Source organism: Rhipicephalus sanguineus, chromosome 1, assembly GCF_013339695.2.
Source record: "Rhipicephalus sanguineus isolate Rsan-2018 chromosome 1, BIME_Rsan_1.4, whole genome shotgun sequence".
Taxonomy (NCBI): Eukaryota; Metazoa; Arthropoda; class Arachnida; order Ixodida; family Ixodidae; genus Rhipicephalus; species Rhipicephalus sanguineus.
The window spans coordinates 231,956,245-231,983,792 of NC_051176.1; the positions used below are offsets into that span (position 1 = coordinate 231,956,245).

General features: G+C 43.4%; 1 protein-coding gene across 4 annotated transcripts in view; it reads left to right on the forward strand.

The window, feature by feature from the left end:
• LOC119374398 (protein BANP) overlaps positions 1-27,292 on the forward strand; it is a 33,936-nt gene extending 6,644 nt beyond the window's left edge. For all 4 annotated transcript variants that reach the window (XM_037644496.2, XM_037644488.2, XM_037644508.2 and 1 more), the window contains exons 5-10: positions 1,334-1,377; positions 3,697-3,775; positions 15,592-15,755; positions 22,948-23,083; positions 25,722-25,833; positions 26,711-27,292. In XM_037644496.2, the coding sequence (XP_037500424.1) occupies positions 1,334-1,377; positions 3,697-3,775; positions 15,592-15,755; positions 22,948-23,083; positions 25,722-25,833; positions 26,711-26,872 (697 nt within the window). In that variant the 3' untranslated portion in view covers positions 26,873-27,292. The remainder of the gene's footprint in view (positions 1-1,333; positions 1,378-3,696; positions 3,776-15,591; positions 15,756-22,947; positions 23,084-25,721; positions 25,834-26,710) is intronic.
• Positions 27,293-27,548: the final 256 nt, after the last annotated feature.

Here is a 27,548-nt window from a genome sequence, read left to right on the forward strand (position 1 = left end):
CGTTCGCCAAACTCACTTCGCCGAGACGGAGTGTCTAGCCTCGATAGCAGTGGCTCGAAAATAAATAAATTATTATCTGAAGCCGAGTTCATAGCATTTTTCAACTATCGTTTTCTTTATTGGGAATATTTTTATGTATAAAACATACTACAATACAAAAAAACTACTTTGCTATTCTCGTTATCGGGCAGTTTACATCCCCGACCGCCAGGGGCATGCCCAGCGCACGCCGTGCAATGGCTGCAGCCGCCGCGTTTGTACGTAAATTTTATTTTAAGGGCTGGTTATAGCTGTAACACAGTATTACTTAAGAAACAGTGCCTGAAATAACAAATACTTGTTGTGCTACTTAAGTACCCATCGCCATTACAATCATTTCCAAAGTGCACTTCCCTTTCTCGTGTAGCAGCGCACTGCCAAAGTGCCATTCTGGGGGCGTAAGTGCACTCGCTGAAAATGACACTAAACTTGCCAGTGTGACCGGGGTATTACACCTCAGGCATTAAAGTTCCTGGTTGTTATAATCGCTATGAGGGGTCAATAGCAGGAAAAAGAGACTTGGACGTGATATTCGAATAGTAGTATTTTGTTTAGCTGAATGGCTGGTTGCTGTCACTTGTTGAGGATATTTGTTGTACATTTACGGTGATTTGTGCACGGCGGTTGTCTTTAAAAAAGCCTGCTGATCTGTTTTCAGTTTTAGCCATATGCAGTTCTAAAGAGGCCTCCTAATGGTCTTGGCAGTCACATTTATTACCATTGCTCATATTCCCATTACGGCAGATATTTTTAGGGATTAAATCTTGTCGATTTCTTTGGTTGGAGGATACATTTCTGGTTTCAGGGACAACTTAAAATCTCGTGTGTGGAGCTTGCATATAGAAAGGGTGAATCATGCCTCAAAAGTCTAGAGAGAGTGGAGAGGCAGCTTTGACAGTCACAAGCCTGTCATAAGACACAATACTGTATTGTGGTAGCCTGCAGCCTTCATCCTGTGTCGTCGTCATTTAATAAGGGTTATGAGCTTTACTATGAATCTGCACACGGCATTATACACCAGTGTTAGGCGTTCTTACTATTGTCAAAAACCTGGAAAAAGACTAAAGAAGGACATCAGTGCGGAAAAGAGGAACATGTAAATTTATTTGGTGTGTCATATGTACTGATAGAAAAATGCATTCTCAGGATTTGGTAAAATTGTGAAGCATATATTGAAGGCCAGGCAAGTACTGCTAAAGCCATGCCCATCCACAGTGTTAAAATATGTGCAAAGTGATATATGCCATTGGAGAAATTCCAGCAGTGTTGTTCAATAATCTTTCTTCTATTTCAGGACCGGTATGCCTGTCTGTGTACCATCACCAGCTGGTGGAACTGGTGAGTTTTCTTTTTCTTCAAAAACTACTTGCTTTGCATTGTAATTTGCTTGTGCATTAAAGTTACATGCACAGAATTTTGGCATAATATCTTTGCTTTATTGCTTAGGCAGCTGCTTACCTCATAGCCATGGTATGAGGCCTCAATTCATTAGTTAGTGTCAACATCTAATTTTTCGGACTTTCTAGGTCTGTAAAATCATCTGAAAGATTACATATGAAAAAAACTAATGTGTGCCTTTTTACTGTCCTTAAGGGCTCAAATCGCCGTAGCACTTTTGAGGCAGCTCTGAAGGTTTGTCACTGTACTTGTTAGGTGTCTTGGTGCTTGTATTGTAACAGGAGGTGGTGGTTGCACATGTGTATAATTAAGGAACACATCATTTTTTAATGTGGAAATTAAAAACATGTACCAAGTGTAACACATTGACAAGTTGTTGACCAGAGATACTCAATTCATCATGAAAAACGGGGGGTTACATGATACTATCACTAATGCATGGATTGGTGGAGCACTTGCCACCGCACCCGGATCAGCTTGTTGAAATACAGTAAAACTGTATTTCAACAAGATAATCCGGGTGTAGTCAGCCTTTTTACTGTACTCGTTCGTCCTCTTCATTGTGTCCTTGTCTTTCGTGCGCGCTGAAATTATACGATGAATCTTATTGAAAGATGGGTTTGACTGACCGTGAATCTGAGTGAGTCTGGCCAAGTTGTATTTTTATGAGTTTTTATGAGAAAAAATAAATTTCTTAAGTTCTGATTATTTTGGTGACGTGTGGTCAATTCCAAAGAAGTCATCGCTAGAATCATGCCGATTTGACATTGCCGATGTGAAAAGATTATTCAAGTGGCATGCATTATGCTTTGAACAAGTACTATGTAAGGGGAAAAGAAAAAAGAAATGTGGAACTGCTGCTTTGTTGGGAGCACCCTGCCCAGATCTGTCCTTCATCCTCAAGGTCACTGCAACCCCCATACATAAACACACAGATGGCAGCTTTGCATATGCCCCTATAGCATTAGGCAGTGCTAGCAACTTGCATAGTCGCCACTCAGCGTATCCTTGATGCAGTTGACAGAAAATGCTGATGTCTAGGGTTGTGTGATGGGGGTTGGCCAGTTATCTTGGGAGTGGCAGTAAAAGGGTTCCCAACTGACTGTACTCCTCATAAAAAAATTGGTGTAGCCAGTCATTGCAGTGTTTCACTTTTAGCTTTATCTCCTTTTTTTTTATGTCAGGTATGCACTGCCATGGTAGTTGCATGTGCTGTGCAGCACATAGTAAAGGATTTTGACCATTCTAAAGGAGGAAGGAAAGGGCTTCAGTAAGCGAACATGTCGACTGCATATATAGCAAGCGGTTGCCATAAGGCCGCATAACGTTGCAAAGAGCCTCATCAAGTGGTGTGTAAATACCAAAACATTGGTATTTAACATTACAGTGCCACCGATGTAAATACCAATGTCTTGGTATTTACATCGGTGGCATTGTAATGCATGCTAAAGCCAAGGGCAGTCGTCTCACTTAGGGAAGCCCTCAAGACTAAGCTGTTCTTGGAGAGCTGGCATTTCCTTCTGCTTGAGGCATACAGAAACTTAGTTTGGGACATCAGCTCAGCACTGTGGACATAGCTGGGGGTGCAGGCCATGTTGGATGTGGATAACCATGATGTAGATGTTTTTTAGATTTTTTATAAAGCGACTAAAAAGAGGCACAATTGCTTCTGCATATTAGAGGCCTTGCTGGTTGTGTTCTTTATAGCTTCACACTAGCATTTTGTATATGCTAAGGGCTTGACCATTTACCATATCAACAGCTTTACAAACTTGTAGAGTGCCATTGTCAGGTTGACACTACTGAAAAGTTTCTACCAGTAAGTGGAGTGTATCATTTATAGGGTTTAAAGTATCCCATTGCACTTTAAGTCCTATATTTTTAGCTTTTAGGACAAGTTCAATGTAATTGCACATATAACAAACAAATTTTATGCAGTTAAAGTGTTGGTTGTATCTTGGTTCATCTGTATGTGTGGCTTGTGGCCAACTTGTTGCTGTGTTGAATGTGGCCTCAAGGGGAAGAATGTGTGCTGCGCTCAGATATTCTGCCATGTGCATTCTATACAAGGCTCTTCTTGCACACTTTTGCTGTACAAACACATTTACCAGCATCTTTGAGGCAGATGTAGATTGCAGTGTTGGCCAGTGGTAGCTGTATGCTATAATGGCATGCCTTTCAGTGCTGCCATATATGTATGACACTTGAAATTGAATGCTGCAAACTCATTGTAAGTTTTTTGTGCTTAATATTTTCTAGTGGAAGACTACCCAGATGGTTCCTGGCTTGGGAATCCCGCAGATCCAGATATGCGAGTTCGTGTGCCAATCTCACCTCAGTAAGTTAAGCTTATGCTCATTCTTTCCTTTACTCATCAGGGACCTATTGATGTCTTATTTGATTTTTAAATTGTTTGTTACACACGTAGCTGCAAGGCTGCCACTGGTTGCTGCAAGGGTACTATCGGAATGAAGTGCTTGAGGTGCAGGATCTGCGAATGGGAAAAATATACGAGGAGTTTCAGCTAACTTGCGCCTAGTATTACAAAACCAAACACATGTGCTACGTATGTCAAATTGACCTATTATTTTTCTGAGTCATACGCAGCATGTCAGGATATTTTTTCCAATACACCGAGCTGGGTAATTAACAAAGATTGCTTAATCAACTTTTTAATTAGTAGTCCGAAAGTGCAGATAGGTGAGCTTGTTAGTTGTGCATACTTCAAGGAACAGTGCGAAAAACAACAGGACAAGACAAGAAGGCACACACAGTGCTGTGTGCGTCTTCTTCTGTTGTCCTTTTGTTTTTTGCACCAGGGGCGTAGCCAAGGGGGGGTTGGGGGGTTTCAACCCCCGCCCCCCCAAATTTTCAGTTTTGTTTGCGTATATATACACACACACATACAAACGCACGCACGAACATACATAAAGTTTGAACCCCCCCCCCCCCCCCCCCCCCCCCCCGAAAAAAATTTCTGGCTACGCCCCTGTTTTGCACTGTTCCTTCAAGTTCACCCTTTGAGGCGCTATGTACACTATTGTGTACGCCACTTGTATTTGCTATTTGTATCAACTAGGGCCAAGAAAGAGCAAGATACATTGAGCTTTGGGTTAATTGAACCTCCTGCATAATAAATATGTCTTCAATTAACTTCATTTTGCAGCGTACTGTTGCATATGATCACTTTGCTGAAGGCACTAGCATCTTCGACGAGCCGTGTGACGTGCCGCTTCCAGCGACCTATGTCAGAAGTATAATTTTTCTTTGCTCAGCATGGACATAACCGGAAAGGAATTTCCATTGCATTTCTAGCCTGAGATTTCATTCTATTTATGGAAAAGCAGAGCATGAATAGCTTCAGAATAAATAGATATTTAATTACAAAGTAATTAGGAATGATTACTATAACACATGTAAATTAATGTGTTACGACATTATTTTTGTAGCAATATAATATCAAGTACGTTGAAATAATATTGTATCGATTTGACGCATTTACAGATAGTTCTTCATGGGTGGTGTCTGAAAGGGTTAATTACAGTAGAACCCCGCTGTTACGTTCCTCACTGCTGCGTTTTCCCGGCTGTTACGTCGTTTTCCGCCGGTCCCGGCATAGCTCCCATAGGATACAATGTATTGGGAACCCCACTGTTACGTCGTAACTGTCGGACGTTCCCGTATGATACGTCGCGAAGTGCGCTCGGAACCGACCGAGTGACTACCAAAGAGAGCGGCCATGGTGCATTTTCACGCAGCTTGGCCTCGTTTGACCGTAATATTAGCCGCATGAGAGTCGCAAGCAACAGAATCTTTCAATTGATGCAAACAAAAGCATGGCCTTCGAGATTCAAATTGCAAAGATGGCGTCTATGACGTAACTGCTCGCGAAAGCAAGGCCTTCGAGATTGGCATTTACTATTGACAAAAGCATTGCCTTTGAGATTTGTATTTCACAAACATGGCGTGTATGACGTAACTGCTTGCGAAAGCAAGGCCTTCGAGATTGGCATTCACTTCTGCCATCGCGTTGGCGTAGACTCATCATCATCGTTATTTGTCGGAGGATGGGAGGAGTTCCGAACTGGTTGGAGCTCGCATGGTCGTACGCGCGGTTCGCGGTCGGACTCGCGGCGCTGGTCGTGATTGCGTGTGCTTAGTTCTTTCATGCCTACAGCTGTTGGTGTTAAAAAAATCACATACGTTGATTACATTTCTGTGGATGAGGCCGTCCCCAGCTCCGCGTTTCTATCCGTTGACTAGATCGCGGCTGAGCGCGCCAATTTTCGTGCTGCTCGTAAGAATTGAAATAAAATTCATACCACTAAATATTTTGCCGTTTTTCCTGTTTTTCGTCTCTTACGTTTCCCGTCTCTTACGTTTATTTCCTACGGTCCCTTCAAAAACGTATCAGCGGGGTTCTACAGTAGTAGCTCTAGCGAAAAATCTTCAATGCAAAAGTTGTATCACTTGTCCTGAGTTGGAATATTTCATCCAAGCTAAGATAACTGCCAATCTGATAAGCTGGGTAATTAACAAAGATTGTTTAATTTTCATTTGAAATAGTAACTCTAATGAAAAATATTCAGTAGAAAAGTTGTAACATTTGTTCAGCAGTGTCACATTACTTTATCTATGTTAAGATAGCTGCCCTGTTTAATTTTTTCCAGCTTTTCTTTAGAGTGCGCAAAATTAAAAAGTATACTTGGCTCAAGTTAGCTAAAACACCCTGTATAGGCCTGCTCCATGTTAGTAAACAGCGGTAGGCACCATTGATATGTTTAGGCACTTGTAGCAATGTCGCGACGCAAAAGCTCCGCCATGCTGGCCCAGCCCAAAGCTCAGCTACCGCCCTCTATGATCACGTGGCAACTGGCGCAGTAGCTGCCTCTGAGCACTGCGTGTCGGGGTGCCTCCCGCATGTTTACAAGCGGCAGCCATGACAGAAGTAGTTGCAGCGGCTCTAGGAGGGACTCTGAAATGGACATACATACTATAAGCGTTATGTTGGACGTGCAACTCTGAGAGCCTCATCAAAACATGAAGTATCTTAATGGTGGGAATGTGACTCATTTGCAAAATGCCATCGACATTGCGACAGTCTAGGTCACACGTGTATGCTTTAATTTGTGAACTAATGCAAGAACGACCTACCTTGCCCAGCAAATGGCTCTTGGGTACAATATGCAAATGCGCAGAGTAAAAATACATAGCTGCGAATGAGTCGGTAATTGTTAGGTAAATCCTCACATATAACAAATGTGCCAGAGAAGTTCTTCATGTAAATAAGAAGGGCGATCTCGATGACACTTTCATCCGCGATACGGTTACGATAATGTATTAACTGCATGCTGTGGAAAAGGCTGTTACGTACCTGTCAGATTCACCACCCGCAGGTTGTGGCTCTCTCCGTATGCTCAAGTCGAGACCGCGAAATGCGTACAGCCTGTAGACAGACTTGGCACATTTCCCGAGTGCAATTTTTCTGTGGATTCTGACAGACATGGAAATCTCTTAAAAGCGCTGCGCTGCTAGAACAGCCCTGTCCAATGCACATGTGCCAGGTGTGTCACATCAGCCGCATGAAATTTCGAAAAGCATAGTCGAAGTCGTCCTTTCATTCACTGCTGCGTTAATGAACCGCGCCCAGGCAGGAAGAAGGGTGATTCCACGAGAGATCGAACATGCCTGTCCGGTTGATATTTTTGCTTTGCCTGGGTTTTTTATTTGTTACGTGGGCACATTCAAAGTGCACGGAACTGAAAATTTTATTTCCAAGGAACGCTACCAGCGCGCCAAAATATTTGAAGGTGGCGGCGGGGGCCTCCTGTTCTTGCTCACTGGAATGGTTTCGGATTTCACAGCCGAATTTAACGTGAACTATAAATGATGTGTCGAAACATTCTTTTGCTGGTTTTAATACACATTACTGTGAATTACATCCATGCTTTTTTTATGCTGTCCTCAAAAGGAAGAAAATATGAAGAAATGGCAAACACAGCCGAAATCAAAACAGAGTGCTAAGTTTGAGGCGCCTTGGCGCCTTTCCTATTTTAAACAGAAACTTGAAAACGATGTCAAATATAGAAAAGAGCCTTTGCAACATTTATACGGAAGATCATTTTCCTACGGGAAGCACAAAAAAAAAGAAAAAAATAGTTAAAGAAGCGAGTTTTTTCAGAAAAGTTCATTTTCAAAAAATAAAATAAAAAAACTCCGGTCTCAATTTTGACAAGTTTTTTATCAAAGAGTGCTTATGTCAGTCAACACACGGTTTTAATATCATATGTCCTCATTTGCTTTGTTTACGAGATATAACTGGCCAAAATTACCCTTGCTGTGTGTGCTCACTTCAGTGCGACTAATGGTTGTTATCAGCTTGCAATGCACGTAAATCTCAGTTTTAATTATTCTTCTGCAGCAAAACCTTGCTGTGGTGGCTTTTCGTCAATAAAAATGGGTTCTCAGATTTTATTTTGGTCTAGCGTGTGCGAAAGTGGGCTGCTGCCGCTCTCCAAACGGCTAACTCGTACGCAGTTTGCAGCTTACAACCTCAACTTACCCCGCCAGTATTCGCTAAACAGAACCACGCGAGACACCGCGAGCACATGGTTTAGCTCTCTTAGTCAAAACTCTCCTTGCACACCGAATAAAGCATCTGTAGCGAAGGCCAATTTAATCTGCAACTAAATGCCACAATCAGCAGGCGCGCAGTTATGCAGTTGCTTTCTCACTGCCTGCTTGCTTCCCTTCCATTACATGCATTGTACGGCTTAACCATCTCCCCCATTCGACACACACTGTGCCTGAACAGCGTATGTAAAAAGTTATCTCAGTCATTTCCAAGCCGTTTATTTCACTTCCCGCTATCACATGTTTTTGGCGTTGCTGATAACGTCTTCCTGTATCATCTCGACCTTTACCTCAGCGCATACCTGCCAATTCTCCCGGATTACCCGGGAGACTCCCGGATTTTGAACGTTTCTCCCGGTTGTACGGGTCATAGGAAAATCTCCCGGAAATGGCTGTTGTTTGATGTCGTGACGCGAGGTGGGACGTTTCGCGTACAGATGCGCTACACGCAATTTAAAAATTGATCCTAAATGTGTTATAGGTTATATGAGCCGTTAATATTTCTTGATGATGCGTTTGTGTACACACAAATCTATCCCACAAGTTATCTCGCCTTCAAAATTTTGTGTCACTACTGCTTTAAGAGAGCCCAGCATGTAGAAGGGTATAGCCGTTACCGATGTCTGTCGAGATAACGCGTTCGCCAGCGCTCGCGACCGTCCCCGTCTCAACGGCGCCCCTTATGGTCCCTTGCCCGACGAAATAACTGGTAAGGAAGCGATGACAGGCCTCGCACGCGAAGCGATGTTATCGTATGTGCCTACAGTGTTCTATTGTACATGTGCGCTTCGTGCGACAGTGACGGCCGGGTCGTTTCATCTCTGCTTCAACCGCGTTCATCCCTAGCGCTAGGCGCTTTTACTCGCACGTGAAACAGACGATGTGTAAGCGATGTTAACGGTTTGGACTCTGTACAGATCAGCGGCGACCGCAAAATCCCGCAGTATCGCAGCAGTACCCCCCCCCCTCCCTCCGTTGAGTAGATCTCCCGGATTCCGTTTCTCCAAACTTGGCAGGTATGTCAGCGTTTCAGCAGCCAGAAAACGTGCGGTGCGGCATGATTAAGCCATAAGTGGCCGAAGCCACCCAACTGGTGATGTTTCGTTGGCACTTTACTAAAGTGCTTTCCCACGTCGAGAACAGCAGAGAGCGCCAGACGGACATTATCCTTAGTTTTGACAACGAGTGTGGCCTACAAATGAGATATTACAGCCCAAAGCGCTTAGACACCCTTGGTCATAAAATGTGAAACCGAGAGCAGTTCTGGAAACTCATTCATGACAGCTGCGCAGATGTGAGATAATATGTGCGGCGCCGTTCAGTATAAGCGTTTCGACTTGCTCTAGGTCTAGCTGTTCACTACACGCGATGCGCACGGCCCATGGCTACATCCGAATATTCTGTGCCGATTATTTACACGTTCACATAAAGAAGATTGCCGAGAAAAACATTTCCTTGCGCAAATTTTTTCCTTGCTCTTTTTGTTGTTGCCTACATCCAGGAGCTATAGCCATAGGCGATCTTCGTGAAACCTGCGAGGTCTGCTAGCATTGCTTTACGCTCCTCAAGGAAAACATGTCTGCATCTAACCGCGATGAGGTAGACCAAGCATTTCTTCAGGAAGAAGCGATTGATATCTTGAACAGATGCGCCCACCTTTCCTCTGATGATTGTAGGCGAGGTTGTAGGCTGCAAACTGTGTGCACGTTAGCCCTTTAGAGGGCGGCAGCAGCCCACTTTCGCACACGCTAGACACAAATAAAATCTGAGAACACATTTTTCTCGACGAAAAGCCACCAGAGCTACGTTTTCCTGCAGCAGAATAATTAAAACTAGATTTACGCACAATGCAAGCTGATAAGAACCACCAGTCGCACTGAAGTGAGCACATACAGCAAGGGTCATTTTGGCCCGTTATATCTCGTGAACAAAGCAAATAAGGACATATGATATTAATACTGTATGTTCATTGACATAAGTGCTCTTCAATAAAAAATTGTTGTCAAAATTGAGACCGGAGTTTTTTTTTTATTTTATTTTTTGAAAATGAACTAATTTGAAAAAACTCGCTTCTTTACCTATTTTTTTTTTTTCTTTTTTTGCGCTGCCCGTAGGAAAATTATCTTTCGTATAAATGTCGCAAAGACTCTTGCCTATATTTGACAATGTTTTCAAGTTTCTGTTTGAAGTAGGAAAGGCGCCAAGGCGCCTCAAACTTAGGACACTTTTTTTATTTCAGCCGTGTTTGCCATTTTTTCACATTTTCTTCTTTTTGAGGACGGCATAAAAAAAGTATGGATGTAATTCACAGTAATGCTTATTAAAACAAGCAAAAGAATGTTTAGACACATCATTTATAGTTCGCTTTAAATTCGGCGGTGAAATCCGAAAACATTGCAGTGAGCAAAAGCAGGAGGCCTGCGCCGCCACCTTCAAATATTTTTTGCCGCACTGGGAGCGTTTCGTGGAAATAAAATTTTCGGTTCCGTGCACTTTGAATGTGCCCACATAACATAAAAAACCCAGGCAAAACAAAAATATCGACCGGACAGGCATGTTCGATCTCTCGTGGAATCACCCAGAAGCACTTGCTCCATGACCGAGCCACACCTTTAGTTCACGCGAGTACAACGAAATTATTTTGATGCGTCTACGACTTTGCAGTTAAATCAACAGTGGCAACCGTGAAGAATTTTCTGCATATGACAATGATATCCACAGCGTTAATGTATAGGTGCTCTGGGGTAAACCTGCTTGCTACATAGCTCCAGACAAGGCTTATGCCGAAAATGAGGTGCAGGACATTACAATGACAAAAGTTTGACAAATATAATCGTTTTTGTTTGGTAAAACGAACCGCTGATGAGCCAGTGTCAGAGATGAGTTCTCGCGTTTTACAGCTGCAACCAATTTCTTGCGACGGTCTTCGTAAATAGAAAACTAACAAATACTTATTACATCTTTCTTGTGCCTTTCTGCACAATTAACCGCGATGCAGCTCGTCGGTACACTGTTTTTTTCTTCTTTGTATGATAACAAACAGCGCACGAGCGAGCGAAAACACAGCGGCAACTGCGGTAGGCACGACGACGGATGCCTACTGCACAAAACTAAGCTCCTGACGACAGCGCCACCACATTTTCGTGACCAAGGGGTGGTGGAATACCCAACACTATAATTTGTAAGACTAACACATGATTGTAGTCTGAAGGAGATGAGCGCTGTTCAAGAAGACAAACAGAAGCGAGGCATGCAGCCCAAGGAAAAAACAACTGATCTTTATTTCTACCTTCATCAAAGTGCGGCCGCCTGCTAGCACACCCTCACACCATTTTCTTTCCGAAACACAACGTGCTAGCACTTCAGTTATGCCGAAAGATGGGAGAGCGTGGCTTGGCTGCATTTGTAAACTGTGGTGTTGTCTAGGGCCCCAACAGTTGCATTAAAGTCTAACACGGATATATTGAACTCGAAGGGGATCGCGAATTAGTTCGATACTATATGAAAAATTCCATATAAAAAAATACAGGTTCCGAGACCTTACCAGTGGCGGACGATCGCCTACAATCGGCGCATTCAAGAATGACAACTAATTCCGCACACACGATGCAATAGAATGTTTTATTTGCGTGAAAAAATATCGCTTTTCTTGGCCTGCTTCTTTGTCTTCGAAATGAAGTTGAAGACGCTGGCCTCGATCTTATCGAGGCTGCCCAGGTGCGACAGCTCGGTTCCCTCCATGTCGCTGCAACAACGGCGAATCAAGCCGAACGCTGCCGCTACTTCAGCGGCGGAGACACGCGTGTAGCCGCCGCCTTGTCCGGACGATCTTCGTCGCCACTTGAGCTGTTGGCCTGGGCATCCTGGGTTCCTGCGATCGCAGCTACAATGTCCTCGTCAGCGAGGCTCGCAACAGCCTGAACACTGCATTCCACTTCCACGAAATCGTCCGCAGACACTTCGGGGGGTACGGCAGCCGGGAAGAGGGACGACAACTCACGAAACGCGTTGTCTATGCGCTCGTTGTCGCAGTCTTCATCGGTTTCCGCAAGTTCTGCCGTCACGAAGCCTGCCTTCTGGAAGTAGTTGGCCACAGTGTCTGTCTTCACGTCTCGCCAGGCGCCCGTCATCATTTGAATGGCACCAAGCAGGTCAACCCTCAGCTCGGTGCCCATGCGGAGGTTGACCAACAGCCTGTCAAGGAGTCGCCTCCTGTAGCCCACCTTGAAGGACTTGATGATGCCCTGGTCGAGCGGTTGCAGCTTCGCTGTCGTGTTGGCCGGCAGAAACTTCAGCTCGATGTTTTTGAGGTCACAGGTGGTAGCAGTTGTCCATAAGAAGGCAAGCGTGACGCCCCGACTTGCCCAGCTCGACGTCCCACACTTGCAGCCATTCTGTGAACAGCTGACGTGTCATCCACGCCTTCTTGTTCCATGCGTAGTGAACGGGGAGCTGCTTAGAGTTCTTGAAACAGCGCGGTGCCCTTGCTTTCCTAATCACAAAGGGCTGGAGCTTTCGAGACCCATCCATGTTGGCTGCCAACAGAACGCTTACGCGGACTTTACTCATTTTGCCACTGTGACACGTGTTACCCCGGACGTCGAGAGTCTTGCTTGGCAGCATTTGTCAAAATAGACCGGTCTCGTCGGCATTGAAGATTTCCGCAGGTGAAAACTTCGCGGAGATTTTCGGCCACTCCTTTGTCATCCACTGCTGGATGTCCTGGCTGCTTACGGCTTCGCTTTCGCCAGAAATGGTTTTGCTGACGATGTTGTAGCCTTGCTTAAATCGGTGAAGTCACCCGGTGTTGTTGGCAAAATTCTCTTCACCAAGTGCAGCAGCAAACCATTTGGCCTTAGCCATCAGCATTGGGCCATCCACAGGAATGTTCTTCGCGCGCACTTCTAAGAACCAGGCATAGAGTGCCTGTTCCACTTTCCCGTGGGCAGGAGTGCGCACACGACAGGCTCCTGACGTTCGCTGTTCTGCCGCCTTTGCCTTGATATCTGCCTTGTTCTTCAACAAGGTGCTCAGCGTGCTCCGTGGTATCCCGATGTCGTCCGCCACCGCCGAACTTTTTTCGCCTGCCACAACACGCTGTATGGCTTTCAACTTCGTCGCAATGTCAAGGTTCTTGCGCTTCTTGACGCTAGCCATTGCTACACGAGAAGTTGAAAATTCAAGCAGTCCACTGCGCCTTTGCCCAGCACGCACAGCACGCACGCAAAAGAGGAATGCGGTGGTATGCGACAACTCACGGAAGTGGACTCCGCCAACAAAGCGCTCGCGATCAGTCGCGATGGCGGCGATAGCTACTCGGGCTACCTGCGAGGGCAGCAGTGATGTACGAAAGGCGCGAGCTGTGGTTGGCTGAGCAAATACGTAAGGCGCGGGCTGTGGTTGGCTGATCAAAACTCACAAAACAGCAACAAAAAAAGAAAGAAAAGAAGGAAGCCGCCGGCTCCTTTGTTCCTGCCCTAAAAAAAAAAAAAAGAAAAGGTGAAAGGTGGAGGCCGCCGGCTACTTCGTTCCTGCTCTCCGAGCCGACGGTAACGCGGAGAAAGCATGAGAAAGAGAGAGGGAGAAAAAAATTTTAAAAAAAAGCCATTCTGCAAGTTGGAGAATGCGCCCAACAGGAGTACAGTCTGAGCCCTCTCACCCTCACGTTTTTCGAGCGTATCGGGTGTCGGCGGAGGCGCGGTGCCGCGGAGGTCATGGGGCGCAGCGAGTACCAAAGCGTGGCGTTCGATATATCCGATGGCGGGTAAAAATACCGTTCGATATAAACGTGCGAATTTCTCTACGTTTACAGATGATTTTCAAGGGGATAATTTACGAGTTCGATATAGCGGAAAATTCGGTATATGTGGGTTCAATATATCTGTGTTCGACATTAGCTGCATACCCCAGCCAAGTAAAGACATTAATGCCATGCATAAATTGCCACCAACCCTAACATTCCATTTGCACTTTTGGTTGACCTGATTGCACTGCTGGTGACAAATAATTCATCCTCTAATGATAATTCACCCACACACACAGTACTCCTCTGCATCTCTGCAGTGCGTCATCTGTTATTAGAAGAAAGAAGCCAGAAGGCACTCAATGTCTGTGCAGCTGTTTGTTCAAAGATGGCTATGCCATTCAGTAGCACTATAAATTTGTGTAAATCTGTAAATTTGTCTATATATTTGTGTTGTAGACTCAAAGAAAATGGCTTCCTCTTTTTTTTTTTTTTTTGAAGCAGTATTACAGATGCAGCCTGAGCTCTTTGACATTAGTCAGGGCTAGTAACAGAATTATGGAAAAGAAGGGTGTTTGTGTTGAAGTTCTTGTGTCTGGTTTCTCCCAACTATATTCTTTGTTTGTTAAGCTAGACAGAGTGTCACTGTCTATACTTAGGTACAAGTCAAGGGCAATGCGGCTTTTCGCCTTCAAAGGACCCCCCTTTAGCCAGTGATGTCGCCGCATCAACATGACATCGCAGCCGACCGCTTTGTGCCTACAGGCAGCGCTTGGACCCAAACTTCTATGAATGCATCTGTGCCATAAAGCAGTTCCTCTGGAAGCCTTCATTTTGAGCGAAGATAAAATTTTAGTTCAATTTTTTTATTTCCCCGTCAGAATAGAACACATTAAAGAGTTTATTGTCCAGCTGTAGTAGTGAATTGCAGCTTTATTGCTGACAGTGAATTTCTGCTCTTCCAGGCTTTCCCTCAACTGCTTGATTCTGGTTTTGCGCATTGCCGGCCGGGTATTTTCTGCCAAGCAGTTATGGCCACCTGTCGCAGTCACTGGTGTGACAGCAGGCGTGTGAAGCAATGTACACCACAGACGCAGGAGGGGCAAAACGGCAGAACACGCAACACATCACACTCATGACAAAACACCCGCAGAAAATTATGATGACCGCTTTGTATCACCCAGGGTATTGAAGCGCCAATCAACAACGCAAATATTGGCGGCTGTTTCCAGGCAGCGCTGAGCGCTTACGTAGCCAATGAAACAACACAACAAGCATCGTTGCCAAACGCTGCACACAACACACAAACAAGGCTTTCCGTGGAATTCAAATTGGCATACGATAAATGGCACTAAAGTCAGCTTGCGAGAGTGTGATCTCACTGACGACACTGGCAGATTGTCGCGAACAACGGGGGTGGTCATTTTGGTTAAGGTTCGTAAACGCGGAAGAACGTGCTTTTTCTCAGCACGAAGGTGGTCTACTTCGACGTCACGATGACACGGCGATGCCATTGGCTGGAGGGGGGTCCTTTGACGGTGAAAAGCTGCACTGCTCTTGACTTGTAACCGAGTATAGCTTAAAAAACAAACAGTATTGCTGTAGGCGAGGCGCCTTTAGATATTAACGTCAGTAACATTGAAGAAGTGTACATTACTTGCATCCGTATCAGCACACAAAGTGTACCCTCCTTTTTTTCAGGAGGAGTGTGTGCATTGTGGTCTCACTTAACCATCCTCAAGTTGCTGTTATTTCTAGCGGAAATTTCTTATGTGCAGGGATTTGGAGGTCCTCAACCGGACATGCACCACCCCGGAAAAGATGGCATTAACACTACTTGACTTTCTTTTTGATCGGGAGGTTCAGGCCAGCTCAAACATTTCTGGCACTGGGCGTCATGGAAAACGACAGCTGGACCCACTTCGCATCTTTGCAATAAAATGTAGGTGCCTGCTATCTTGACTCATCCTGATAGAATTTATGTACATGTTGTGTACTACAGATGGCTAGTGGCTGCTGTTTGATAATAATGGAGATTAGAATCAGGTATTATAAAGTGCGCTGAATGGGAACTTGTTTCTGTAGGTATAAATGCTTAGTTTATATGCTGATGTGTAGGTACAGTGACCTTGTTAAGGGGCCAGTAAATAATTTTGGTAGTACCTGTTTTTCTAGTGCAATGTAAGGATTACCAGTTAGAGGGGCAAATCCTTTAATGGTAGTGTTGAAAACATCATGGAATTCTTTCCCATCAGAATTTTGCTACCTGCAGCCGCGATTGCGTTTGTGAAGTCATATGCTGGAAAGAGTGATAACAACACGATAGCGATTTTAAGCTGACATAAGTGTGAAGTGGTAGGGTGTGCCTGCCCCTTTTGCTATTCATGTTGCATTGGCAGCCAGTGATGGCAAAATTAGGTTATAGCATTTTGTACCTTACAAGGAGCCCACAGAAATCTCAGCACATGCTTGGTATTCACATGCATACAAAAACACTTATGTGCACCACCATGTAATGAAGGGTACCAACAGGATCGAAATTGGGGCCACTGGTAAGGTAGCATGTTTAGTGCAGCGGGCACGGACTAGCACTCGTCCTTCTGTTTTGCCTCTTGTCTTCGTTGTTTCATGCTACACTGAACATGCTAAGTCTACCACTGCTCGTCACGGTTCTGCTGTTAGTCATTGCTGTGTAGGCAGGGCTGCTTGTTAGCGCAAACATTTTTTAGATAGTAATATGCAAAGAACAAAGACAAAATGCCTATGTAATATAAAGACTGTAATTTTAAAGGGACGCTGAAGAGAAAAATTATTTTGCTTGTTTTAGTAAGTCATCCCTGCCATGGGAAGATGCTTGGTAAGCCATGAAAGGCAAAAAACACGCACACAGATAGGCAGCAGCACAGATTTTGGCACCATTTGCTAGAGGCTAGTGGCTATGCAATTATTTGTCACTCAAAGAGTGGATTACACTTTGTTCTAAGGAAGCCAGACACTTTACTAGGCAAGCTTTGGGAACGTTTATTGAGCCAGCATGACTAAAATGTGAAAAAGTGCTTTAAAATCTATGATGTTACGCCAGTTTACTAGCATTGGGGTGTTGGCGCAAAATTGAAAAACTTTGACTTTCATTTTCTAATCACACAATGAGCCTTTGATCACATTATTAACAGCAGTAGAGCTTTATAATAACAATTTATCAAGCTAAACTGATTTAAACTGATTTAAACTGATTGATATGTAATATACATTATAAAGTACTAACAAAAGGAACTGAACACCATGCGCTACGAATACACTACCTCTTTTTTATGCAGTAAATTCAGTCGGCTTGCATTGCCCCCATAGCAAAATAATGCAATCGTGGGACTAAACTTCCAAAAATTTTTTCTTGACTAAAACAAAAACTACTTCGATTAAACTTTTTGTGGACGAAGGTGCTACGATTCTCAATCGTATGCGCTTTTCTGCTTATTTTTTCTTGGACCACCTTAGGGTGCTACAGACGTCTGAACACAGGCCAATGTAGCGTTTTTTTCAAGTTCAGGATTTTATTTTACAATCTGTGCGCCGCACACAGGCAAAAAAAAAACTTTAAGAGATATGCATAACGTTAAGCGCAATACTGAATCGACGAGGACGGGACAGGGAGTGACACACACACAAGCGCTAACTTTCAACAATGGTTTATTGTGAGCCGGATCACTGCATAAATACATGAAAATTGCGGACATCAGGCATGCGCAAATGTGAAGGATCTAGAAATGACAATTCTTTTCTGGACAATGATAATGAAGGTGCGCTGACACAATCTTGGCCTAACTCGTGTATGGTGGCTGATTCAACTATCAACCGCGTGGTCTCATCTTTGTGCGTGCGTACGACAGAGCACTCATGAAAAGCAGGCGAACACCCACACGTGCTGCAATGCGCGGTTAACAAACCATCGCCACCCTTCTTTACATTGTTTTTGTGTTCTCTAAGCCTGTCGTTAAGGCAGCGCCCTGTCTGCCCCACGTAGAATTTCCCACACGAAAGGGGGAGCTTGTACACGACCCCTTCTTTGCATTCCACGTGGCGAATTCTGTGATTTTTTACGCAGCCGCGCGCTTTGTGAGCAGTTGGGTTGCTGAGCCTGCACAGCTTTCCCAGCTTGTTTGGAGCCGTAAAAGCGACGCCAATGTTTGCTCGAGCGCCCACTTTTTTTAAGTTGTGGGAAATCTTGTGAAGGTATGGCATGACAGCGAACCTCTTGAAAAAATGAACCTCTTGATGAACCTCTTGATGAACCTCTCTTGAACCTCTTGATGAAAAAATCACAGAATTCGCCACGTGGAATGCAAAGAAGGGGTCGTGTACAAGCTCCCCCTTTCGTGTGGGAAATTCTACGTGGGGCAGACAGGGCGCTGCCTTAACGACAGGCTTAGAGAACACAAAAACAATGTAAAGAAGGGTGGCGATGGTTTGTTAACCGCGCATTGCAGCACGTGTGGGTGTTCGCCTGCTTTTCATGAGTGCTCTGTCGTACGCACGCACAAAGATGAGACCACGCGGTTGATAGTTGAATCAGCCACCATACACGAGTTAGGCCAAGATTGTGTCAGCGCACCTTCATTATCATTGTCCAGAAAAGAATTGTCATTTCTAGATCCTTCACATTTGCGCATGCCTGATGTCCGCAATTTTCATGTATTTATGCAGTGATCCGGCTCACAATAAACCATTGTTGAAAGTTAGCGCTTGTGTGTGTGTCACTCCCTGTCCCGTCCTCGTCGATTCAGTATTGCGCTTAACGTTATGCATATGTCGCACCAACAAGGCCAAAGATCCACCCTTTAAGAGATAGTACGTTTTATGGAGAGTTCTATAAAAATAATTGATGTATTTGGTCTACAATCGTCTTTCGTAAAAAAATTCTCGAAAACGCAGCAATTTACTCAATTTTACCAACGCGCCAAGGAGGGAAAAATATAAAGCTACTCTAAGCAACGGTCCTATAATGAAAGCGCGATGCTTTAAAAACACAAAAAAGCAAGTTTCGAATGAATGCGTTTAACGGTCCATTTATAGCGAATTTTTCTTTCGTACCTGGTTTTCCACCATATCGAGAAGTTCAAGTGGCGCTCACGTGCCCGAAAAATTTTTGTCGCTCAAAATATTTTGGGAAAATACTGTACAACTAATGTCTATGTGTGTGTAATTTTGTCAGGTTTTTTCAGAGAAATTTATTTTTGTCGAGCGCCCCGAGTGGGACAGTTGGCGTGGAATGACCCATAGAACTTTATCTTTCAGAAAATTTTGTCACACTTGGGTGCTCACAGTTTCAAAAATAAGTTTTGGTCCTTTTTATTCGACACGTTGGCAAGAAATGTGGGTGTATCTTTACGTGGTCTCTATGTTTTTTTTAAAATGGCAATTTTTTAGGTTTGTGTATTTTTTTCTCGTGAACTATGGGGCGTAAGCAAACAAAAATTCTCACATGTATTGTGGCATTTACATAACAGCAACTGCAATCAGTAGTAGCCTAGGTGCATTTTTTTTATTTTTTTAGTATTAAAAAAACGTTCATAAGTGGCAATTTTCATATGACAAACCTAAAAAAACGTAACAAATCTAGTTTTTATTGTACGCTCACAATTTTAGTTCCACTTTTGTGGAGCATTGCTTGCTACCTTTGTACAAGATTGCAGTGCTCTGTGGATAATGGATCTTAATGAAAGAGCACATATGTAGATAAATTTAAAAAAAAATGAAACAACTTGATAGACAATTTTAAACTAATTTTGAGCTCTAATGAAACTTGCACCTATATTTAAAGTTACTTGCAAATTTTATTGCCATAGCTTTTATTACCACTACGATACAGCCAAATTTTGAAACTAATTTTCAAAGTCTCACCTCAGCTTAAGTATTTCACTACAGTGTGCCTTCAAACACATATGATGCACTTAATAACAGCTGACTCAAATGCAGTAATTTGTGGCTGCATGATGAGCATGTATGTCTACAGTCATGGTTTTACCACTAAGTGGCACAAAACATGCAATTTTTTCATATCTTCCTAACAGGGTTGCTACCTGTGTGGTTTTAGACCGGCCCGGCCAGTTTTTTAGATAACGGGCCTGTTGCTGGTCTGCACCAGCCCCCATTGCCCCCCCCCCCCCCTTTTTTGTCATAATATTGCAAATATTTATTTTCTGGGGTGCTTTATAAGCGTCAGTTAAAACGGCTACGGCGGTAAATATTTATCGTCAATCACCAGAACTGTTACACTATTAGTCAACCACTTTTTAAGATCTCTTCAAGTGCAGCGATCATTGGAATAGAGCATATTATTGTGCGTGCATGTTTACATGAATATCTGCCATTTTTGTGGCACATGGACCGTATAGATTTTAATGTTCGTTTGTGTCTATAATGCCACTGTCCTGTTGGATTCAGACGCAAAGAAGAGCGTTTTATGGATGAAGTATTGCGGTTCCTTTTCAGTACAGCACATTCTGAGCAATAAGCAAAGCGCCATTTCAGTCAAGGGTATTTTTATGCCAGCAATTAGACTAGTTGGTTAGCCCAGTGTGCTGTTTTCATTTGTACATGAGGTTTATTTGGCTCAAGGAAAGCAATGTTACATTAAATGGCGCTGCATGCTGAAGACTTGGCACAGCATCTATTGTTCAACATTAATTTAATCTCCCGTTAGCCCTTCCCCGTCGAAGAGACGGTTTTTTTTGGGGGGGGGGGGGTGGCAACCCTACTTCCTAAGCCAATTTAAAGTTGTGGTTCTTTCTTAACCCTTTCAGTCCCGATTTATTGTTTTTCGGTGTAAGCAACTGGTTTTTACAATTTCAGATGCGCATGATTATGGTAGTCCAAAAGATGAAAAAATCTGTGCTCGCGCTTTTCTATCAAGAGTGATTAGCAACTGAATTAATTTGTGAATTAATTATTATTTCGTAATGTTTCAATCACTTTTCTTAATTTCTTACTTCAAAAATTATTTTGGTGGGATAGCATAATACCCAACAGCCAAAATTCAAATTTTCGACATAGCACTCAGATAAATGGCCTACTTCTGCACGGTGAAAAAAGAAGCTGCCTCAGCGAAACGCACGAACAGCGCGACCGCTTCTGTAGTTTCATCGTTCACACGTGACCTCGCTTTGTTGTGTGTACCACGTTGGCACCATATGTAGAGCAGATGCTAAATATGAGCTCTTGAGGAAGAACAAAGCTTTAGCTTTATACCAGGTGCTTGCTGACTGATCTACAAAATGTATGATTCCAGTTGGAATCACTGGGACTGAAAGGGTCAAAGGGACACTAAAGTGAAACAATGAATCAGTTTAGATTGATAAATTGTGCTCTGAGAACTCAAATGTTGTTAATTTCACCATTATTATAGACTTGTTAATAGAGGAGAAAATCAAGGTCAAAGTTTCATTTTCAGATTTCACACTGAAATCTCCGCGCGTGACGTCACGGACTTCAAATTGTATTTTTCGTATTTTGGCGACATTGGCTCATCGAAATAACTTATGTTAAGTCTATGGCCCCCTCAGAGGACAATGTACTTCATTTTTACTGATTAAGAACTACGTAAAGCTTTGTAGACACCGTCAAAATCCATGACGTCATGGGGTTTGGTGCGGGAATTTCAACGTGCCGTCATCACCCATGCTGTCCTTTTGCGCGTTTTTTCGCTTACCAAGCGTCTTATCGCAACAAGCGCGGTGATTTTGGGATTGTGAAAGAGTACTTTACTAGTATATGAAAAATCATTATTCTCTTTAGTGTCCCTTTGAACCACGAGAAGCATCCTCAGTTCTATCACTATAAATTTTGCTATTTTAATTTTCCATCTCAATTGCATGGTACAGCCTTGATGGTTGTTGGTCACTTTAATTTCTCCTTTTCAGGCTTTAAAAAAAAATGTGAATGGAAAGCTTTACCTCTAGAGCTCCTACCTAAATGCATGGCAACTGAAAAATGTTTTTCTTTGGCTCCCACTGCACTGACTTTGATGATGTTTTTCCACATAAAAAATGTTGGGTCTACTTGCTTGTCTAAATATAGTATGTATGTACTTAGGCAATCAGTTGTTTTTTAATTGTTGAAAAGAGCAATATTTGATAACATTTTTCACTGGTTGATTTGAAGAGGGGTGGCCAAAATCCTGGAGAAAGCACTGAAAGTGCGTCAGTCCGAATCTGCTAGCAGAGAGTCAAAATGCACCATGAGGGGTACAGACCAGTTCCCAAGATGGTGCCCAACCCCGACTGAATGATTCTATGGCAATAAATGTTGTCATCAGACTGGGGCACAGTGTTCGCTACCGATTTTACACGAAGACTGAAGTGATGTGTGCTTCCCGTCCTATTTCTGCATGAAAAAACGATGGGACCTTGGCATCGAATGAGTGAAAGCAATCCGACGCAGAGTTCGTTGTTCTGAGGTGAACAACAGAAAGCGTGAACCTACTCCAAGTTGACTAGTGAAATACAGATTTGTCACTGTGGAACAAAATATTCTGCTTAAGATCGACCAGGGAAAAGCACTATGGAAAAACTGAAGCATGAAATTCACAACTCCGTAACTCGGCAATAAAACTAGCAGATTTTCCACAGTTCTTGTAAAAAATAATTTGTTAAGGCTTAAATTGAAGCTCTGCTTCCTACAGTCAGTAAAATTCAGCTCTCTCTCTTCAGTGACAAAAGTTTCAAGCAGGATCAGCGGTTGTTTAATTAAAGCATTTCTGCATTTCACATATATTTAAATAGATAAATTGGAATTAGCTCCTAGGTAAAGCTTTTTCTTGAAGATGAAAAAGTTATAGTGTGGAGTATTGACATTACAAATAAGGGTTCTGATTTGCTTTAAGGAGAAAAGAGGAAGAGGACAGTGATGTTTAGTACTTCGCTGACACATTTGTATGTGCGCTCTTCTAGATGGATTTGCCAACACACACTTGGCATCCAGTATCTGTAGGTCAGTCAGAGGGAAAATGTATTGTTTAGCAGTTGCGCATTGTCTTATGACATTTTCAAGAGACCCTCTGTATTCACTTTTGGGTGAAAACTTTCTTTCTCTTGATCTGTAAATGCCTTTCGAGTGTAATTGTCTAATGGCTCTTGCAGGTCATCTTGTACACCACTTCACCATCAATGACTATGACTGGCATCGAATCAAGCAGAATATGGACTCAAAATGCCGTACAGCATTCAGGCGCAAAAACAGGGGCATGTCACTTTCAGTCAAGGCGTTTCGTGACAGGTATTTGCCTCTAAATTTTTTTTAAAATGTCCTGCTGGAGCCTTTGCTTGCCACTAACTTATTTTGCTGACACCATGGCTCGGAAAGGGGTCAGCCATGCATATTTTGCTGCCATTTTGCACAAAATTTTTCAGCTCTTATACACTGACGTAACCACATTAACATCAATGGCTACGGCAGAATGGTTTGCTTATTTTTCTCTGAACTATGAAAGCTTCGTTCACCTGACTGGTGTGTGGGATTTTTTGAGTTCTGGCAAATAGGGCCTAGTGTGAGGACTGCATGTACTGCTAAATACAATTATCCAAACGAGTAATGTCTTTTCTTTAGACATTGGTCATCGCTATCACTAAGTGTGTAAGGTACTATTGTTTCCGACGATAACTCAGTACCATTAAACACCCGGAGATTCACGACAGTTGGGCTTTGATTTATATTTATAGAAAGCATACATATGCTATGTTTGTTATCTGTGAGTATGCTAGGGAGGAGGAATAAATAGGCTGCAGCACTAGCCCTGTCAAATAGTGTGCTGAACAAGGTTTCTTACAAAGCTCTGCCTGGGTTCCTGTTGGTATGGTCTCCTGTGGCGCTCAAACTAGTTTTTGACCTGCCGGCTTCCTTGGCATCTAACAACAATGCTCTATTATCAACAATGTCCCCCCTTTCATTTGTTTGCGAGGGGAATTTTAAAAAAAACAGCCACAAGTTAAAGGGGCCCTGCAACACCTTTCTTAGTTATATTGGAATAGTCTCATTATTGACGTATGACTCTTCACAGTCATATGCCGCAAAAATTTTTCGAATCCGTCAAGTCTAAGTGGTGTTGCCAAATTATAGAGATCACGTTCCGCAGCTTTCTCCCTCAACTCAACGCCGCGAGCGCGCGGAAAGCTAGGCAGCGTGTCGAAGGAGGGAGGGAGGCTCCGCCCAAGAGCGCCGGCGGAATTTTTTTCTTCATTTTTTTCTCTCTGACGTCTGGGCGCAACCACGCGGTCTGTGCCGCCACTTCTGGTCGGCTTGCGTCGTTCTCGTCGAGCGGAGCCGATCGCACTGTGTATCGCGCGTGCTTGAAAACTGCGCGTCGGTTTGGTAATGTTGGGTGTGCACCTCGAACGCCGTAGTGTTTTCATCGCTCTGCCAACCATGGAAGCAAACCTGCGCGCTCGTTTGGAACGAATGACAGCTGAGATCGGTTTCGGCCCACACTCCGATACACCGCCTCGTAAGACGGCACTGGCAGACGACCCCGAAGCGCCGCCATTACCGGACGCCAGCACTGTTATCGGAGACATGCTGCGCCCCTGCCTCAGTCGGTCGTGAGAACGTGCCGACGATGCAGTTCCCAGCTGACGAGGCAACACTCGAACGGCTGCCACTCTCAACGGCAACCGGCGATGGTCAAAAGCACAGAAATATTCACGTTTTCGGCACTGCGCATGGCGAAGAAAACGGAACCACGCAACTACGAGCAGACGAGCTGTCGGTGAGACCGGAAGTGCTAATATTAATGTTTGTTCGGTGTTTTTAACGCGATAACAGAATATAAACATAGATATTATCTACTTATTGAACTCAAAATTAACAACGAAAGTAATAATGAGGGTGTTATCGTGATTATAACATCAGCCAATGGTGGAACTGCTGACAATCGCGTCATATTTTGCGGACTAATACATCATTTGTCGAGAGAAGGGGGAGCTATTTTCAGCTGACTTTAAGAATTTATTGTAAATTCCAGGCCGTGCGCATCGCTATAATATTTGGCTCGCGTGTTCTCGGGAGCCTCGACTACCGATCAGCAGCGCTTTTTGAGCATGCTCGAAAAGTGTTGCAGGGCCCCTTTAAGTGCTTTACTCACAGAAATTTCCTAACCCACCTCCATATATGGTGACATTTGATAGCAAAGCCAATATTTTCATGCTGAGCAGTGCTGCCATCAAATGGTTTCAGTGGCATTTACCATAATAAATGATTGTGCTGGGTTGAAAAAGTAACTTTGTTACTGAAAATTACGGTTGCACTGTCTGTGTTAGTAGTCAAATTGCTTGCTGCTGAGAAGGCACAACTTGAGGGGTAGCTTTACCCTGCTGGTGACAGACATCACTACTACTTTTCTTCACTTTCATTCCCACTTCACTCCATTTTTACTTCACTTCAGTCTTCACTTTTCATTTGATATTGCTGCTAGCAACCTGTACTTCTGATTTATGTTGCATTAAGGAAATACTGCATCTATTTGTGATTTCAACCACAGTACAGCGTAAAATATGTCATCCTTCTGCTGTGCTTCAAATTTGAGCGTGAACAAACACGTTGTGCTGAAAGAGCCCATTTCTCACAGGTTCCCTTATTAACACAACATTTGGTACAATCTAATCATTGGAATATCCACGGGGAGGGGTTGGGGGAATTCAAACCCTCAGCGAAAATTTTCACCCCCCCTCTCCCCGCTTGAAAAAGATTCCAAAGTTTGCTGGCTATGTCCCTGATTCTAACCTGTTTTTGGTATCTTCGGTATTTTTGGTTAGGTTAGCTTCATTTGCTTTACTGAAGATGTTTATTTTTGCTATTAATAATTAAGAATTGGACTGTAATTTGTGTTTCGTTGCCAAATTGCACTTTGCCTTTTTTACAGAGGTGTATACCCCACCACAGGCTCGAATTCTTCACATGCAGAGGACCCTGCTGAGCAGCTAGCACTTCTTTCCGAAGATGCTTTGTGTGATATTGCCAGCTTACAGCCACAGGTGAGAATGGTTTGCATTCTGTGCTACTGGCATTCTCAAGGCACAGCAGGATGAACATCCCGACATTATAGTGCAGCACTTTGTAGTGTAGAACCAAATGCAGATTTCAGCTAGGTGGTCGGAATGTTGCTGTGGTTGTCCTGTACTGTGCTTTGTGGAAGCAGTTCCTACAGCCTTTTGTTGCACCTTCATTTCCACCTTGGGCAAGGAGAAAAGGCTGAAGGACCATGTCAGCTTGCTTTTGCTTTCCCAATATGCATAGTAAAATGTTTCTGGAGAACTAAAGTGAAATATGTACCAGAGCACTTTGGTAAGCTAAGTTGCTAAACTTGCAGAGAGCTATTGCTCTTGAGCTTTTACAGGTTCCTCAAAAGTTCATTAGGCTTTGTGTAAATAGGGTTCACCATTTTTGGTTGAAACCAAAGCAAGAAAAATTAGCAATGTATTACAAATAATTTTTCAGAAATTTGACTTTATCTGAAAACTTATCAGATATTGAATTCACCAAAGAACTCAGGCTGCAATAGCCTCAGCTGTGAGGTCAGAATAGTGCTTCAGCTTGCCACTCCAAATTTTTGCTTTTATTCTTATTTGCCTCCATTTTGCTTTCACACTGACAAAAACAAGTAGAAGGGAGCGAGAAGTGGACAGAGGGCCATGTTTGTTGACTGTAACTAGTTTAACAAATGGAAGCTCTTGTCAGTTGTTTTACGTGTCTTTTGGTTTTCTTCATTTGACTTCAGTGGGACAATAATTATTTGTCAGATTACAACAGGAATGTGGAAACCACTCATTTAGCTGTTACATGTGACCCTTAAAACATTTAAGCTGGGCTTTCGTCGCACATAGCATTATTTGCTGCTAATCTTGCACACAGATTATCCGCACCGAGCATGGGGACATCCAGGTTGTGCAGGCTACTGCTGAGCAGCTTGCAGAAATGGAACGGAACCCCCAGATCCACATTCTTGCCAGCACAGAGGTTCTCAGTGCTGCAGACATTGAGCAAGACGAGGTTGAAGAGGACCTAGAGCCATGACACTGTTGAATGAACAGTGGTCTGACAAATGTTTCGTCAGTCCCGGTCTCAGGGAGGAGTGTACTGGTCCACAGGAACTTGCCTACTACTGCTAAGCTGCAACGTCGGGAGTCCGACAAGTCCATCCATGGCTCCACTCGTCCTGCCTGAGCAGTCTTGAGTGTTGAAATCTTCACCTCCACCCAAAAGAAAGGAAGGCGTTAGTGTTCTAAGGACAGGTGGCCAATCGTATAACGTTTATTCAGCATGCCCATTTTGCTCAGCATTGTTGGTCTTTGTTTTTATTGTTAATTGTGTTCATAGTTGGTACAGCATCAACTGTCAGTGCTCCATTTCATGAAGAACCAATGTATGTATGGTTATGCTTGTTAAGTGCGTTGTAAATATGTGTATATAAAGAATTAAAGCAAGCATATGTTATCCTTGTTTTGTTCATAGAAGTATTCAAACAAGTTAAAATGAAGTAGAAGGGTAACTACACAGTTCATGTGGTAATTCAGAATCAGATGTAAATTAAGTTTTTCTCCGCTATATCATTGTTTATGTGTCTGAAAAAAAATATCTCTACGTGACCCAGTGTAAAATAATTCACCAATCAACTTCACAAACATAATGATGTGTGTTATACAGGGTGTTTCAAGAAATGTGTCAAAAAATCCTCAAGGAATATTTGATT